The sequence below is a fragment of the Capsella rubella genome, unplaced genomic scaffold (genome assembly GCF_000375325.1).
Source record: "Capsella rubella cultivar Monte Gargano unplaced genomic scaffold, Caprub1_0 scaffold_2, whole genome shotgun sequence".
In the NCBI taxonomy this organism is placed as follows: domain Eukaryota; kingdom Viridiplantae; phylum Streptophyta; class Magnoliopsida; order Brassicales; family Brassicaceae; genus Capsella; species Capsella rubella.
The window spans coordinates 4,964,922-4,980,319 of record NW_006238922.1 but is presented as its reverse complement, the minus strand read 5'-3'; the positions used below and the strand labels follow the sequence as shown (position 1 = coordinate 4,980,319).

Sequence of the window (15,398 nt, the reverse complement as noted above, 5' to 3'; positions counted from 1 at the left end):
ATGTGACAGCTCCTTAATTTTGTCACTGAGTACAGCGAAAGCAATTTCCGTTTCTTCTTCTACCACAAGGAGACTAGCGAGTTGTTCTTCCTGGGTTTTAACACGAGCCAGCATCCTCCTGGGATCGTAGCGTTCTCCATCAGGGGTGTATGAAATGTATTTAAAACGTTCATCTTGCTCTTCGGACATGTCCTTGATACACTGTATCTCTTCCAGCATGGATACATCCCACCATTTTGTCAGATGAATGCCTTCGGGCTCTGATAATCGAAAAAATAATGTTAGTGCGCGTCGTGGACATAAAATTTCAAATTTGTCCACCACTAACCTCTTCGTCCACGCATTCGTAAAAGAGTCGTCCTGTGTTTAGGCCTTCTGTCCACCGAACAATCCTAAGAGCAGACCCGCAATAACACCCTCGTGTGATGCGGACATCACAACTAGATCCAACCGGAAGCAACTCAAACCAATCGGTCCACACAACAAACCGGTCTACATGTAGCATTTTAGGGAATATTTGCCTAAATGGAGTTCTGATCAAGTTCAAGGCGAAGGGTTAATTATTCACCATGGTATTAACCTTAAGAAGCCCAATGGTTCAAGAAGGATCAAAAGTCAGCAAGTCAACTCACCTTATTGTTGGGATATGACTGTTGCACTCTTTTTCCCTTATCTAGGGTTTGTCCCAATGGGTTTACCAAGAAAATGTGGACAAAGCACGGACCATTTAAACAAGTTTTTTGTAAAAGTAACAGGACAATAACTAAGGAGAGAAAGAGACAACATACTTTTGGAGACATCAATGGCATATTTCATCCTCATCGAGTCCACTATAACTTCTGTTATGCAATCGCCTCCTCTGATTTCATGTGTGTGTAGCTCGATAAGCTTAACAGTGAGAGGTTCACAGTCTTCAGTCCTGACGTTCTGATAAACATCAACTACCCTCTTGGCGTTGAAGACGGTAGGCAAAGGAGAATCGATGACAGTTTGGCCGACAAGATTTTTGATTATGTGTGGGAGCAGATCGACTAAAGGCTTCATAAGCCTCTTCACCTTGAGAGGGTCATTTCGACTTTTAGAGTGTCGAGGATAAAAAATAGAACCCTCCTTGAGACTAATAGACAGAGCACCCCAATGTCGTTTACCCCATTTCATTGGCAGGTAGACGATGTCGACGTCGGTTCTTGATGACATTGTTCCATCGGAAAAATTCCCACGGATATAGTTCTTGATGACACTATTCCATCGGAAAGGAACCAATCTTTTTTTGGCGCTTGAAACGAGGGAGCTCATCGCATACAATGCGAGAAAACCATGTGTCCAGGATAGCAATCCGTTTATCGCGGAAATACTCACCGTAACGCCTCCATGTAGAGCTGAGCATGGCTTCCATATGCTGCATGTTGACTTACGATTAGTAAAAATTGTCTAGAGGACACAAAAGACCTATATGACAAAATGGAAAATCGACCAAACTTACCTGAGTCTCAACCCACTGAGATGGGGTGTATAAAACCTCGAAAAAGTTTGGTTGGACAGAATGACCATCGATGATAAACTCCCTGACAATTTTCAACGTTGATACATAAGTTTTGTCTACGGCGTATGATATGCCTTCTATTACTTTATAACATGTGAGGTTCTTACTTTTTGGTATGGGAGGCAAGCTTGCCTAGAAACTTTTTCCTAAGAGGTGGTTTAACCTCCTTGAAAGGGTCATACTTGTCATCTTCAGAAGATTTAACCTCATCCTTCTTGTGGGACAATTGGCCAAACCTTCTTGGGCCTCTCCTCTGTCTCTTACTTGGCAACGGTGTTAGAACTTGGTCTACAATGGGGTTCTGCCTTTGTTTGGACACTATCTTGGTGTATTGAAGTGCACCATCCTATAGAAGCAACATATGCATATAGTCGGATACCTTGGGATCACTGCTATTTTTTAAAGCTATTATGAAATCATAAGTCAGATACCTTGGGATTAGTAAGATCCATGGGGGGGGGGGGTCATCAGTTTTGTCCTCAGAAAGAGACTGCTCATCATCGGCAGATTGTCCATCATCCAGGTGCTGTAGAAAGGGAACACGCGGTAATCCCTAATGTTGTCAAAACAGATAATATTATACGGATCTAATTTTACCTGGTCCGAGCTGTGTGAACCATCATTGGTGTGTGAAGAACGTTCACTAGTTGATAGCTCATGGACGTCCTAATGAAAAGGGCAGCAGACCAGTTAAGTATATTTGTGGACAATAAATAAAATGTTAAAATGATTGCCAAATAGCCATACCTCACCTGCCTCGGTTACAAAAGGTTGCAAACAGTGGACAATATTTTGGTCCTGCCCGTAGGATTGTTGTTCCACACCCGACTCCTTGTCAAATCAGAGAAAAACACTTTGATGTCGAAAAGGTTTATTAACAGTTAGGTGGACAATTTAAGAAAGAAATTTACCTCAAACAAGTCCAACGCCGGTTCAATGAGATGATTCCTCAGTGTCTACAGAAGTAGTGTCCGCTTTGTTCTCGACTGAAACCGGAGCTTCGTCAACCGTATCATTGGAATGGTGATCCTGATCATCATTAAGGTCGGCTCCCTAACATGTATAAAACATGAAAAGTGTTTGAAAAAATTAAGGATTTAAAAGTTAAGGGATGTGAATGTTGTTGACCTTGTCCGCTGAGTTATTTATGTCCCGAAGAATGTCTACAATGTCATCACCGTAAAAAGGCCATGAAGACTTGTTGAGCTCATCCAAAAAATCTGAATCCCCAGAAGTGGTTCCTCTATTGCTTCGTCCTTTATCACACAACCTCTGGATCAAATCATCAACAATAACCATCCTCAACGAAGCTCTTTCTAGAACCCACTTCCACTCTATTTTTGCTAACAGCTCAGTGTTCCGTCAGTCGACTTCATCGAGTAGCTCCTCGGAGAGCTTGCTACCAACCCGGCCAGTGTTTGGTGAATCCTCAGGAATTGGTTGATAAATGGGACTACTGGGGACATCTACCCTCTGTTTTGTGAGAGGGGGCTTCTTATGCTTCCCACCTACAGTTGGTTCAGCTTTCTTGGGAGACTTTGCAATCGATGGGAGATTAGAGACACCTCCATGCCAATCCTCAACCTTAAACATGTGCCCATCTCTGAGCTTATCAAGAATAAAAGTAACCCCATCACCTTCCACCTCGTTAAGCTATGTGAGGGTTTCTAACTCTGTTTCGTCTTCTGAATGCAAGATACACTCAACCTTGAGCTACACACACGTAAAACAAATAAGAGGAGTCAGCAGTCATGTCTGCTGTGGACATAACAATATATGTCCATTATGTATTATGTCTAAAAGAGGGAAAAAACAGTAATGGACGACTTACGTTCTTGTCCATCTCTGTCTCCAAAATGTTAGAGTTGTGGAAGGTCTTGAGCATAGTGAGCTGGGAAACATAACGTACGGTGAATGTCTGCTTGTCGTTAGCATCTACGAGATACCGCTGAAGCAGGGGGTTTGATTGGAGGATTAGCAATTGGATTGCAAGGGTGAATCCATGGGTGGCCGAGTGGGATTGCATGAGTTTTTGAGCAAGGACATCGGGGGAGTCGATGGCTGAGCCAAAAGATACAGTCGCCAATGTACGCTCAAAAGACAACCGTCCCCACGGGAAGCTATCAAAGGTATTAATATCCTTAACCATCTGTGCAACCTTCCTAGAAGCTCAGACGTTGGAGGAATCGCAGACAAGTATACCCTCAAATTTACCAATGAGTGCTAGCTTTAATCACTTATCCCCATCCACCCACTCTTCTTTGTTTAGGGAATTTTTTGTCACGCTTCAGCCAATTAACTATGTCGCGTATCGTCACGGAACTGTGAGGACCAAATAATGATGTCCAGTAATGTTCATCCTTGGCACGTGGGGTTTGCATCTTTTTAATCTCTTCCTCGGGAGGGTACGGGTTACAGATAAGACCAGTCAGTATTGCGAACTCTCTCATGGAGAAGCAAATTGGTTGCCCACCATATATAAACCACAACTCGTGACGTTTCTTGGTAATCAGAGAACGGCAAAGAACATGATGGACAAGTTTACCAGACAGAGAACTTCTACGAAGAGGAAGCTGGAGAAAACGGCCGAAAGATGACTGCTTAAGCCACTCAAACTCCAAGGAACCATCCAAGACATCAACGATGTCAAGGAGATACTCCGGCCTAGAATATGAATTGATCCGTCCTCCTACAGGATATCGAATTAGTCGCAAATAAACGATGTGGGAGCAGGGAAGAGTCACTGTCTTGGTGTGGTTGTCGACCATCGTTGTCCACACGCGAATGACTGTTTAAAAAGCATAAAAACGTCTATTAGAATTTTAGTCCATCAAGATTTTGTCCTAAGCAATGGACAAAGTTATTGTTCATCTATATTTTTGTTATATTAAGGAGATATTTAAAAAATGACACATTAATTTTATGGATAAAATACCTCTTAGGTCTCGCCATGTCCACTGGTCGTGAGGTCTTACATTTGGGGATGTACACTGGCCAAGAATCTGCTTTGAGTCCAAGTACGATTTCTGGGGTCCTAATAAAAGTAAACTACGTATTGAGTATAATGGACAAGATTGTGAATAGCAAATAAATCGATATGTTCTATTGATAAAGTTATGCAAAAAAAAGTTAGTCAAATGGACAAGATTGTAAGTAGGCAATAAATCGATCAAGTTTATTTAAAAATAATGAAACAAAATTGTAGAAAAAGGGACACGATTGTAAGATGGACAATAGTTATAAATTTGGTGATAGACAGAAACTTTTGTGCGAAGACAATAAATCGATCTGGTCTACTGATAAGAAACAAAATTTTTGAAAATAGACAAAATTGTAAAGAGGACAATATTTAGATCTCGTCTACAGAGGTACTTACCCTTTGTTGGGACGGTTGACAACATTAGAATTCTTGTCTTGTCCAGCAGAACGCAGTGAAGATCTGTGGGGGACAATAATTATAAATGTGATGATGAACAAAAATATTTCCAATTAAGTCCACAGGATCAAAAATCACCTCTTCGGTACACAAGTAGCAACGTCTCGGACGGGAGACTCTTCTCGGCCAGAAGTAGGAACGTCGCCGGTGGTTTCTTCACAGGGCGCGACATGGGCTATACCGTTTTCCGATGCGTCGGCGTCTCCCCAAGTAGCATTGCCTTCGGGGCTCTCTGCGCCGACCAAAGGATTAGCGGTTTCTTTAGATGGCGAGACGTGAGATCTTGGGGGTACCCGAGGCGTCGCCGTCTCTGCCAGGTATCTCTCCACGACGATTAACAGGGTCACCGGCTGGGGGAAAATGAATGGTTGTTTCATGAGATGGAGAGTCGGGGGATCCTAGGGTTTGCGGTGCGGCGCCTACTAAGTTGTCACCGGAATCGACCGCCGCTGAGGCTGTCATCGAAGCACCGTCGACCGGCAGAGGCATAGGAAGGGGTTTCAGGCGGTGAACTGGGTGGAATCATTTTTTCGCAAAATATTTTGAGAGGGTTAATTGCTTTTCCATCGGATAATATGTTGTTGGGTTTGAGAAAATTAAATTTTTGGTTAAGAAAAACGAAAGGGCGCAAGGCAGAGAGAAAGGCAACTTTAAGTCGTGTCATCAAAAGTGTCTCCTCGGCCTTAGCAAGTTCAGTCACCGGGGGTAAACAAGTAATTTCACTTTGTCCTTGTGGCAGGCGGGAAAACAGAATGGATAATGTGGCAATGCTTAGGAAATTTGACACTGTTCATATGATTGGTGACAATTTTCTCTAAAAGAAAGGTGGTTTGTCTATTTTGGGACAAAACTCTCTTTACAAAATTTCATGTTTTCATCTCGTAATCATGGTTTTAACAATAACTAGGCATTATCTCACGCGACGCTTGGTTATATACATAATAGCTTTTATTATATTTCTGAAAATGTTAAAAATAATATAATTTTTTCTTTTTTTTATTAACATAACTAAAGAAAGACTATTTTGTTATTTTCTAAAAAATAAATCTCGAAATTTCTTACATAGCATATTGCATTTATAAAAAATGAAGTGGAGGTTAAACTCTACACTTTTAGCAACCTTATTTTCTATGGTAATTATCATAACAAATTTGAAATATAATGTAAAAATCTACATAACAAAACTTAAAAAAATACTACAAATTACCATATTGGTAGGATATAGTAGTGGGAAATTTTGCAAAAATATCCTCTTTTGTCGTCCACTTTCAAAAATAACATATTTTATGTACCAAATGACTAAATTTCCGATAAAAATTTTCCGAAAACAAAATTCCACTAATTGCCCTAATGTGTTGTAACGCAATAGGTTATCAATCTGATTTGAGAGTAAAGCTAGCAATCATGATGCAATCAACTTAAAAAAGTCAAGCCAATCACGGTAGAAAAGTCAAAGAACCAAAGTGCAACGGAAACTAAAGCAAAATGAAACTACTAAACAGAACATGCATGCATAAGCAAACTTGGCAAGTACAGTCAGAAACAAATGCATAAACAATCAAATAAACACAATTAATGAGAATAAATCTCCTAAGGATGGGGTAATTGACTTGGTGGAGTCTCTTAACCAACGTAGAGTGTTTAAAAACTCAATGAAACTATCCTAAGACAATGAACATCACAACTTAGCTAATTTAATCTCTTAACAGAACCTATCACACCTAATCACTTTAGACCTAACTCTCATTATCGAATTATGAGTAAGTAGGCACTAAGTTCTAGTTCATTAATATCAATAAACATCCTAGACATGTAATCTCTTTGGCTAGGCATGTGAATATTTTCACTAGATGGTTTAGAAATTTCAATTAATACTTAGTGGGTAGGGAAATGCCCAAGACTTACAGTTTCAATTGACATAGAGGACACTATCATTAAAGTGCTAATCCATATGGGAAACAATCTAATCTAATATTAAGCATCCTAATAAACTAAGATTCTCTACCTAATCTATCTCATTCTCAAGAACCATAATCACTACTCAAACCCATAAATCATACTCAAGAACACAAACCTAGAAAATATTAAAACTTGCATAATGTAAGGATAAATATCTAAGAAGCAATATATTATAAAGAACAAACGGCAAATTCAAAAAAAAATAGAATTACAAATCTCTAGACTGTTTTGGTGGCTACACCAGGGAAATGTATTGATCGACACCAGGAGGGTGTCGAATGACACTAGACCTCAGCTTGCGACTGATATGTCTATCTGATGCCTAGTTTGATTGTATTTGCTTGTCTTTTTCTTATTGCTTGTGTGTATAGCCCAACTAATGGAAGGATTGTCTTACTAAGTATTTTATTTGCAATACTTACGCATCTCATTGTTTGTGGTGCATGTAAAGGAAAAGTGTAACAATGATATCAGGGTGATGAGAATGAAGGATTTTTTTAGGCACTCTTGGTGTGGTGATAGTTCTTTATGGCTTTGATAGGACGTTTAGTTCCTGGAATAAATGTTGTTAAAATGATGCTTAGGATGCTGGATATTGATTATTGTTTCATGGGATGGTTGGATGATTTGGTTAGTTTTAATGTTATTGGTTCGGTTCTGCTTATTTATTTGATATTTTGTTGGTCGCTGGTTCAGTTAAAAATGTACGCTAGTTATTGAGTATGAGACCATTAGTTGGCGGATTTAAAAAAAAAATGGGTGGAGTCTGTGGGTACCTGAATTAGTACCCCGGATCGGCAGCCCACTTCGAGGAAAGGCCCGTCAGCAAAGGCCCACTCCCGGAACTGCCTTGCCCGCTGGGAGAAGTCCAGTAGGAGTTCAAATGTTTAAAGAGGGAATCGAAACGGGCTATCGACGGGTCAAACGGCGTCTTAATGAGGACGTGATTTGCGGAGAAGAGTCCGCAGAATCTTTAATTGCTCACCTAAGTTGTATAAATAGAGAGATAGGACTAAGTGTATAGGGGATTCTTTTTTGGCATAATATACTAAATAAAACTAAGCAATTTCTACTCATTTCGCAATCTTACTCACGAATTCGGACAGGGAATCAGGGACCCACTCAAGTTCACTCCGTTTTCAGTTCGTGGATTTCAGCTCCCACATTTTGGCGCCGTCTGTGGGGACCTTATTCCCTAACCCACCGATTCCTCGCTTCCGACCTCCCGTCGTCAGCCTAGCAAGATGTCGAATGACGATAGCGAGGTAACTCTCAATTCAATTCAGAAGTTCTTGCAGGATTTATCTGGGAAGACGGAGTAGCAGCAGACAGCTACGGCCGCTCTCTCGGAGAAGCTCGGAGGATTCGAACAGCGGTCCACCGCTCAGGTGGCCGCCTTGTCCGAGACCGTCTCCGAGCTGTCCAATGCCCACAACGCCTACGCAGCTCAAGTGGATGCGCTCGTGGAGGGGACGTCTGTCGGAACCATGCTCCACAGGCCCCGGATGCTTGATTTTGGTGGGGCATTACCGGTAGCATCCCCAGGGAGTGGGCGGCTAGGCCCCCCAGTTACTACGAACTCAGCAGAAAACCAGTCAAGGGAGGCTGGTTTGTCGGCGTCGGCGCTTCCGCAGGGGGCAGTCATTCCTGCGAGTAGGAACTCCACGCTTGGTCACATCCGCACTCCGCCCCGGCACAGGGCGGTGGCCGTGCCCAATCCGGAAATTTCATTCCTCCAGAATGAGATCCGAGCCATGCAATCAAAGGTCCATCACGCGACGAGCTCTGCTCCGGACATCGACCGAGTTATCGAGGAATCAAAGCGAACTCCTTTCTCACCTAGAATCTCGACAATGCGCATCAAGGATGCACGAAAAGTCAACTTTCTCAGTTATGAAGGGAAGGGGGATCCTAAAGTTCACCTCCATACTTTCCTCCTTACGGTAGGAAGGGTGGATTTCGAGCCTCATGAGGAAGATGCAGGGTATTGCAAGCTCTTCGCCGAAACATTTGTCGGACCAGCCCTCCTGTGGTTCGCTTCGCTTCAGGAAGGCACGATCGATAGTTTCACTCAGCTCTCCACAACATTCGTGAAGCAGTATTCGAGTTTCATAGGAGTTGGTGTGACCGACGCTCAGCTGTGGAATCTGAGTCAAGGTCCGAACGATTCACTCCGGTCTTACATCACCAAGTTTAAAGAGATAATGGTCCAGATTCCCGGGCTCTCCGATTCAGCGGCGTTGTCCGCCCTAAAAAATGGGTTATGGCACCAGTCTTGGCTCAGGGAAGAGTTGACGGTCAACCGCCCCTCCAGTATCCAGGACGCCCTTCACCGGGCATCGAACTGGATCGTGGCAGAAGAGGAGAAAGCCGCACTCGCCAAAAAGTACAAAGTAACTCCCAAACCGAGCTTCGATCAAGGAGCCATGCGAAGTTTGCAGGGATAAAGGCCGGGGCCCGCCACCTTCGCCGTAGATCACCAGAAGGGGGGTCCAAAGAGTGCCTCATTAAAACAAGGGTTCGGAGCACGAGGTAGAAATGGGGCCTTACCCAGCAATAAGTGGACCATGGAGGAACAAGAAGACGATTCCTTCTGCGAACTCCACAAGGTGGCTGGGCACGCTACTCGGAACTGCAAGAAACTTATGCATCTGCTCGCAGAAATGTTCATGAATGGGGGAATGCTGGATATAACAATTGATGAGCTCGATCAGGCGCAGAACGCAGTCCAGCTCGTAGCCGAGGCAGTTCCTGAGGAAGAGGAACTCCCCCCGGCCAAAAAACCAAAGGCACTTATCGAAGAAATCCCTCAAGGAACGAAGAAGCGTATCGACGTGATTATGGGCGGGTCCTGGATATTCCGAAATTCTATTAGAGCCATTAAAGATCATCAGAGGAAGTTGAGCGGGTCAGCCCTAAGAGGCAAAAGACGTGCGAGGTTTACCCCGAGATAAAAGAAATGGTCGGTATCAGCACCGACGTAATAACTCACGAACTCAATGGCAACCCCAATTTCAAGCCTGTTCGGCAGAAACGTAGAAAGTTGGGTAAAGAGCGGGCTGACGTGGTGAATGCCGAAATAGACCGCCTGCTTGAAGCCGGCCTTATCCGGCTAGTCCAGTACCCGGAATGGCTGGCGAACACGGTGGTAGTCAAGAAGAAGAATGGCAAGTCACGGGTTTGTGTCGATTTCACCGACCTGAACAAAGCTTGCCCGAAGGATAGTTTTCCTCTCCCACACATTCACCGACTGGTGGAGTCTACTTCGGGGCACGAGTTATTAACATTTATGGACGCTTTTTCGGGGTGTAACCAAATCATGATGCACCTTGACGACCAGGAGAAGACGTCTTTTATCACGGATCGGGGGACCATTTGCTACAAGGTGATGCCGTTCGGGTTGAAGAATGCCAGAGCTACCTACCAGCGGTTGGTGAACAAGATGTTTGCCGAGCTACTGGGAAAACCTATGGAGGTATACATCGACGACATGTTGGTGAAATCAATGGAGTCTAACCAGCACGTCAGACATCTCGAAGACTGCTTTGCGATACTCAACAAGTTCGGCATGAAGTTGAACCCGACCAAATGCACGTTTGCGGTCCCCTCGGGAGAGTTCTTAGGTTATATTGTGACCGAAAGGGGGATCGAGGCAAATCCTAGGCAGATTAAGGCTTTTCTGTCGATGACTTTGCCGCGGAGTCTCTGTGAAGTCCAACGCCTGAATGGGCGGATTGCGGCTCTAAATAGGTTCATCTCGAGGTCCATAGATAAATGCTTGCCTTTCTTTGAACTCCTCCGGAAGGGAAACAAGAATTTTCTGTGGGATGAGAGGTGTGAGAAAGCATTCGGGCAGCTCAAACAATACCTATCTAACCCTTCTGTTCTCGCTAAACCCGAGCTTGGGGAACCCCTATTCTTGTATGTCGCTATATCCGAACATGCTGTGAGTTGGGTACTAGTACGAGAAGAGAGGGGAGAACAGAGGCCGGTGTTTTACACGAGCAAAACCTTCACGGGAGCTGAGGTTCGCTACCCTATGATGGAGAAGTTAGCTTTAGCTGTGGTCACTGCGGCTAGGAAGCTCCGACCATACTTCCAGTCTCATACGATTGTGATTCTAACTTCGCAACCAATGCGAACTATACTTCATAGTCCTAGTCAGTCTGGGCGGATGGCAAAATGGGAAATTGAGCTTAGTGAATATGACCTAGAGTTCCGAGCTCGAACTACCGCCAAGTCACAGGTGCTCGCCGTTTTTCTAATCGAGCTGCCTATTGCCGGTGCAGAAAGCAAAGAGGAAGGACCATGGACGATGCACGTGGACGGGGCCTCGTCCAAACAAGGGAGTGGCGTCGGAGTAAGGTTTCGCGCACCCACTGACGAAGTGTTTGAACAGTCTTTTAGATTAACATTTGATGCCTCGAATAACGAAGCCGAGTATGAAGCACTGCTAGCTGGGCTCCGGCTTGCTGTAGGAATTGAGGTCCGTCGGCTTCGTGCCTTCTGCGACTCGCAGCTCGTGGCAAGTCAGTGTTCGGGGGAGTACGAGGCAAAAGACGGGCGCATGGGAGCCTACTTAGCTGCGGCAAAGGAACTGGCCGAGCGGTTCGAGCACTTCGAGTTGGTAAAAATTCCTAGGGCGGAGAACTCAGCTGCCGACTCATTGGCGTCTCTTGCCTCGACTTCAGATCCTGCCTTCACACGGATTATTCCGGTAGAGGTCCTGGAGCGCCCTAGCGTGTGCCTAAGCGAGGTGAATATCCTTACGAGGTCGACGCAGCGACGGCTCGACAGAGGGGAAATGGTGCCCGAGCTGCCCATCATTCCCACCAAGGTCGTCAGACCTCGAAGGAATGCCTTGATGCCGGAAGATCCCCCTGCTCCCATGAGTGAGGAGCTGACCGAACCATCGGCTGGGACTCCGGCAGCCCGACTCCCTCGTGGTGAGGAACTCAGGGGGGAAAGGCCAGAAAACTTCTCGGAAATCCCGGAGGGAAACCTGGAAGCGGACTAGAGAGCCCCCATCCTAGCTTACCTAAGGGAGGGCGAGCTACCTTTGGATAACTGGCAAGCTCGAATGATTAGAATCATATCGGCCCGATTCTGCCTGCACAACGAGGGTCTGCTCCGTCGTAGCGTCGGGGGTCCTTACTTATGATGCGGACATCGATTATCCTGTCCAACCCGCTGAACTAGATCAAGTACCAGATCCTGTACCACACCCTGTACCAGTCGTCCCAGTAGGTCCCATGACTCGTTCAAAGTCTAAACAACTTAGAAAGAGGTTCAATCTAGCTGTACAAGACATTGTGAGCTCACTAGAGCTGAACTACGTCAACTGGTCTGTACCACCGGTACTCCATCATGACGGATATGATCCCATCGCTGAGGAAGAGCTTGCTGAAGCATTCACCCAAATGAGTCTTGAACATACCATTTCCCCAGGTATGAATTCTCCTTTGACAGGTTAAGAAACCTCTAGAATCCAAGAGAAGACAATGGAGTCACAAGAGACGAGCAAAACAAGCTTCACCTTCGAGAGTGATCGAGAGAGTGAAGATCAAGAACAAGACATCAAGGACTTGGAAGAGCTTCAAGAGACTGATCAAGCTACCCAAGAGAAACTCCAAGAAACCATCTACTTCAAGAAACCAACAAACAAACAGGCACCTGACAAGACCCCTGAAATAGATCAAGACGTAGTTCAGAGAACATCGACTGGGCCTAGATCGCATCCAGGTAAGTTCTATTCAATATTTTCGATAATTGCAGGTCCAGTAAGCCCCAACAACGGCTAGGAGACGTGCTCATCACAAGGTTTCAAGTTTGCTTTAGTACTTTACTTATTTTCTTTCCAAAAACAATGGCTTTGTATTTTTAGTTTTATTTGTTTCCTTTGTTGCATTTTCACATTTATTTCGGCCTTAGGGCTAGCTGAAGGACTCTTATAAAGTCCCCCTGAAGCAGTTGTACGAGTTTTTACCCTATTATCAATAGAGAACCCGAATTTTCTTCAAATTTTCTCCTTAAGTGTTCTTAAGAGAAAAGCTTGTCCTTTGTCTTGTGTGTGTGATTCCACAAGGCTGAGTTCGTGTACTGTATCAGAGACTAATCACATCTCTGTGGTGTACTTCAATCCGCCAACACTTCCCCTTTATTCGATCCCACACGAGAGAAGTGACCGCCATCGTGTCAGATCTACATCAACGACCATCTTTCCTTCACAAGAGAGAAGCGACCGCCATCTTGTGAAGCCATCATATCTATCCTAATACAAGCTCACCACCGAGTCTTGTATCATCTGGTATCAGAGCCTCACGCTCTTCCCTTGTCAGGTTTACCTTTTCCATCTTCTTTTGATAGTTTTGAATTCTAGTTTTGTTTTATTTAATTTTCAAAAAAAAAAAATTAAGAACCCTAGTTTGCTGCAGCCTTGTTTCTATAGGTTGTTTAGTTTTATTTTTCCTTAACAAAAACAAAATAATAAAAAAAAAATTCGTCACTATTCTTTCCTTAATCGTCTGTTTCAGTCTTTGATTTAGTTTCTGTACTAGATCAAGGTTTTCGTCAAAAAAAAAAAAAAATTATTTCGTTTTTAAATTTTTGTGTCATTATCTTTGTTAGCTAGTATTGTTTAAGTATCTTCAAACTTATTTAAAAAAAAAAAAGGTTTTCATTTTCTTGTCTAATTCAGCACGTGCATCAGTTTCTTGTTTCTAAAGTTTTCATTTTCCATTTCTGTGGTACGTTGATTTTCTTTGTTGTTTTTGTTTAAGAGCAGGATAATTTTAAACAATCATAATGGGAGAACACGCAGCCATACCCCAAGATGCCATGATGCAAATGATGCAAACCCTATCGAAACAACTAGAAGGGTTTGGCGAAAGAATATGTCGTTTGGAGCAGCCTCAGCCCAGAGCTGAAGCTGAACCAGTTCAGGTTCGAAGGAACGCCCGTGAAGAGGAAGAAGACTCCCTTGACCCGGATGACGACGATGATCCACCACCTGATCCATTAAGGCGTCAACATCAGCGGAGAGAAGATCCCTTGATGAGGAACCGCGCTCGAGAGGTGGACACACGTGACCAGAACCGAGATGTTAACCTAACACCTCCTCCTTTTGCAGGAAAATCAAATCCAGAGGTTTACATGGATTGGGAGAAAAGGATGGAATACATATTCCAATGTTATGGATATGGAGAACTCCGAAAGGTAGCCTTAGCATCGGCACAACTCACCGACAACGCCTTATCTTGGTGGGATAGGACAGTGGCCGAGAGGAGGAGGCAAAGATTTGCTCCCATCAACAATTGGGAAGACATGAAGTACCTCTTGAGGTTGAGGTATGTTCCTGATCACTATCACAGAGACTTACAAAAACGTTTTAGAAAATTGTCTCAGGGAACAAGGACCGTGGACGAGTACTTTGAGGAGTTTGAGAAGCTCATGAACTCCTTGGAGTTAGAAGAATCCAGCGAGTCATTGATGGCTCAATTCATTGACGGGTTGCAAGAGCGTATAGCCCGAAAGGTGGAGACGTCCAACTATAGCAACCTACATGAACTACTTCACAAGGCTGTACAAGTAGAGCAACAAATTAAGCGTAAGATGTCTTTGAGCAATTGTACCAGAAGTAGTACACCTTGGAACGCAAGTAACAACCGAGGCATGGACAAAGGCAAAGCTATAGACAACGATTCTCGATTCAAGAATAAGTCTAGTGAAGCGCCTAAGATCACCAAGCCTGAACCAGGTAAGTTTCCTAGCACTAGTCAATCTTGTACCCGTGACATTACTTGTTTTAAATGTCAAGGTAGAGGACACATGGCGAGAGAGTGTCCGAACCAACGAGTGATGATTCTCACTCCTAGTGGAGACTACGAGTCTCAAGATGAGCAAGATGAGAACCTGAATGATCCAGAGGAAGATGTGGAGTATCCTGATGTAGGAGAACTTCTTGTGATCCGACGTATGCTGAGCGTGTATATCAACCCCGAGGAGAAAGTTCAAAGAGAAAATATCTTTCACACTCGGTGCACAATCAATAACAAGGTATGTAATTTGGTTATTGATGGAGGTTCTTGCACTAATGTTGCTAGCAAATATATGGTATACAGGTTAGGTCTTGAAAAGAGAAAGCATCCGAGACCATACAAACTTAGGTGGCTGAACGATGATGATGAGCTAAAGATCGCTGAACAAGTGACTGTATCATTCAGCGTTGGAAAGTACCAGGACCAAGTTATTTGTGATGTAGTTCCAATGAGAGCCGGACATCTTCTCCTTGGAAGACCATGGCAGTTCGATCGAGCTACTAATCATGATGGTCGCACAAACCACTACTCTTTCACCCACAATGACCGTAAGTTTAACCTTGCCCCTCTAAGTCCATCAGAAGTTCATGAGTTACAAAAACACATGAACAAAGAGGTCGAGGTAAGAACTTCTAGCCTTTAC

The 15,398-nt window shown here is 43.9% G+C and overlaps 1 protein-coding gene and 1 pseudogene across 1 annotated transcript; both read left to right on the top strand.

Annotated features, from left to right (window-relative positions):
- The first annotated feature begins 8,182 nt into the window (after window positions 1-8,182).
- Window positions 8,183-9,385, top strand: LOC111832107. Its single transcript, XM_023788449.1, has 2 exons — window positions 8,183-8,203; window positions 8,261-9,385. The coding sequence occupies exons 1-2, from the start codon at window positions 8,183-8,185 to the stop codon at window positions 9,383-9,385; spliced, it is 1,146 nt and encodes a 381-aa protein (XP_023644217.1).
- Window positions 9,386-9,897: 512 nt separating this feature from the next.
- LOC111832106 overlaps window positions 9,898-15,398 on the top strand; it is a 10,825-nt pseudogene continuing 5,324 nt past the window's right edge.

What these genes read in the sequence shown, in the direction of transcription:
- LOC111832107 (XM_023788449.1), top strand. Translation starts at nt 8,183, where the DNA reads ATGTCGAATGACGATAGCGAG. An exon ending in TGTCGAATGACGATAGCGAG is followed by an intron (nt 8,204 to 8,260) that starts GTAACTCTCAAT and finishes AAGACGGAGTAG; the next exon opens with CAGCAGACAGCTACGGCCGC.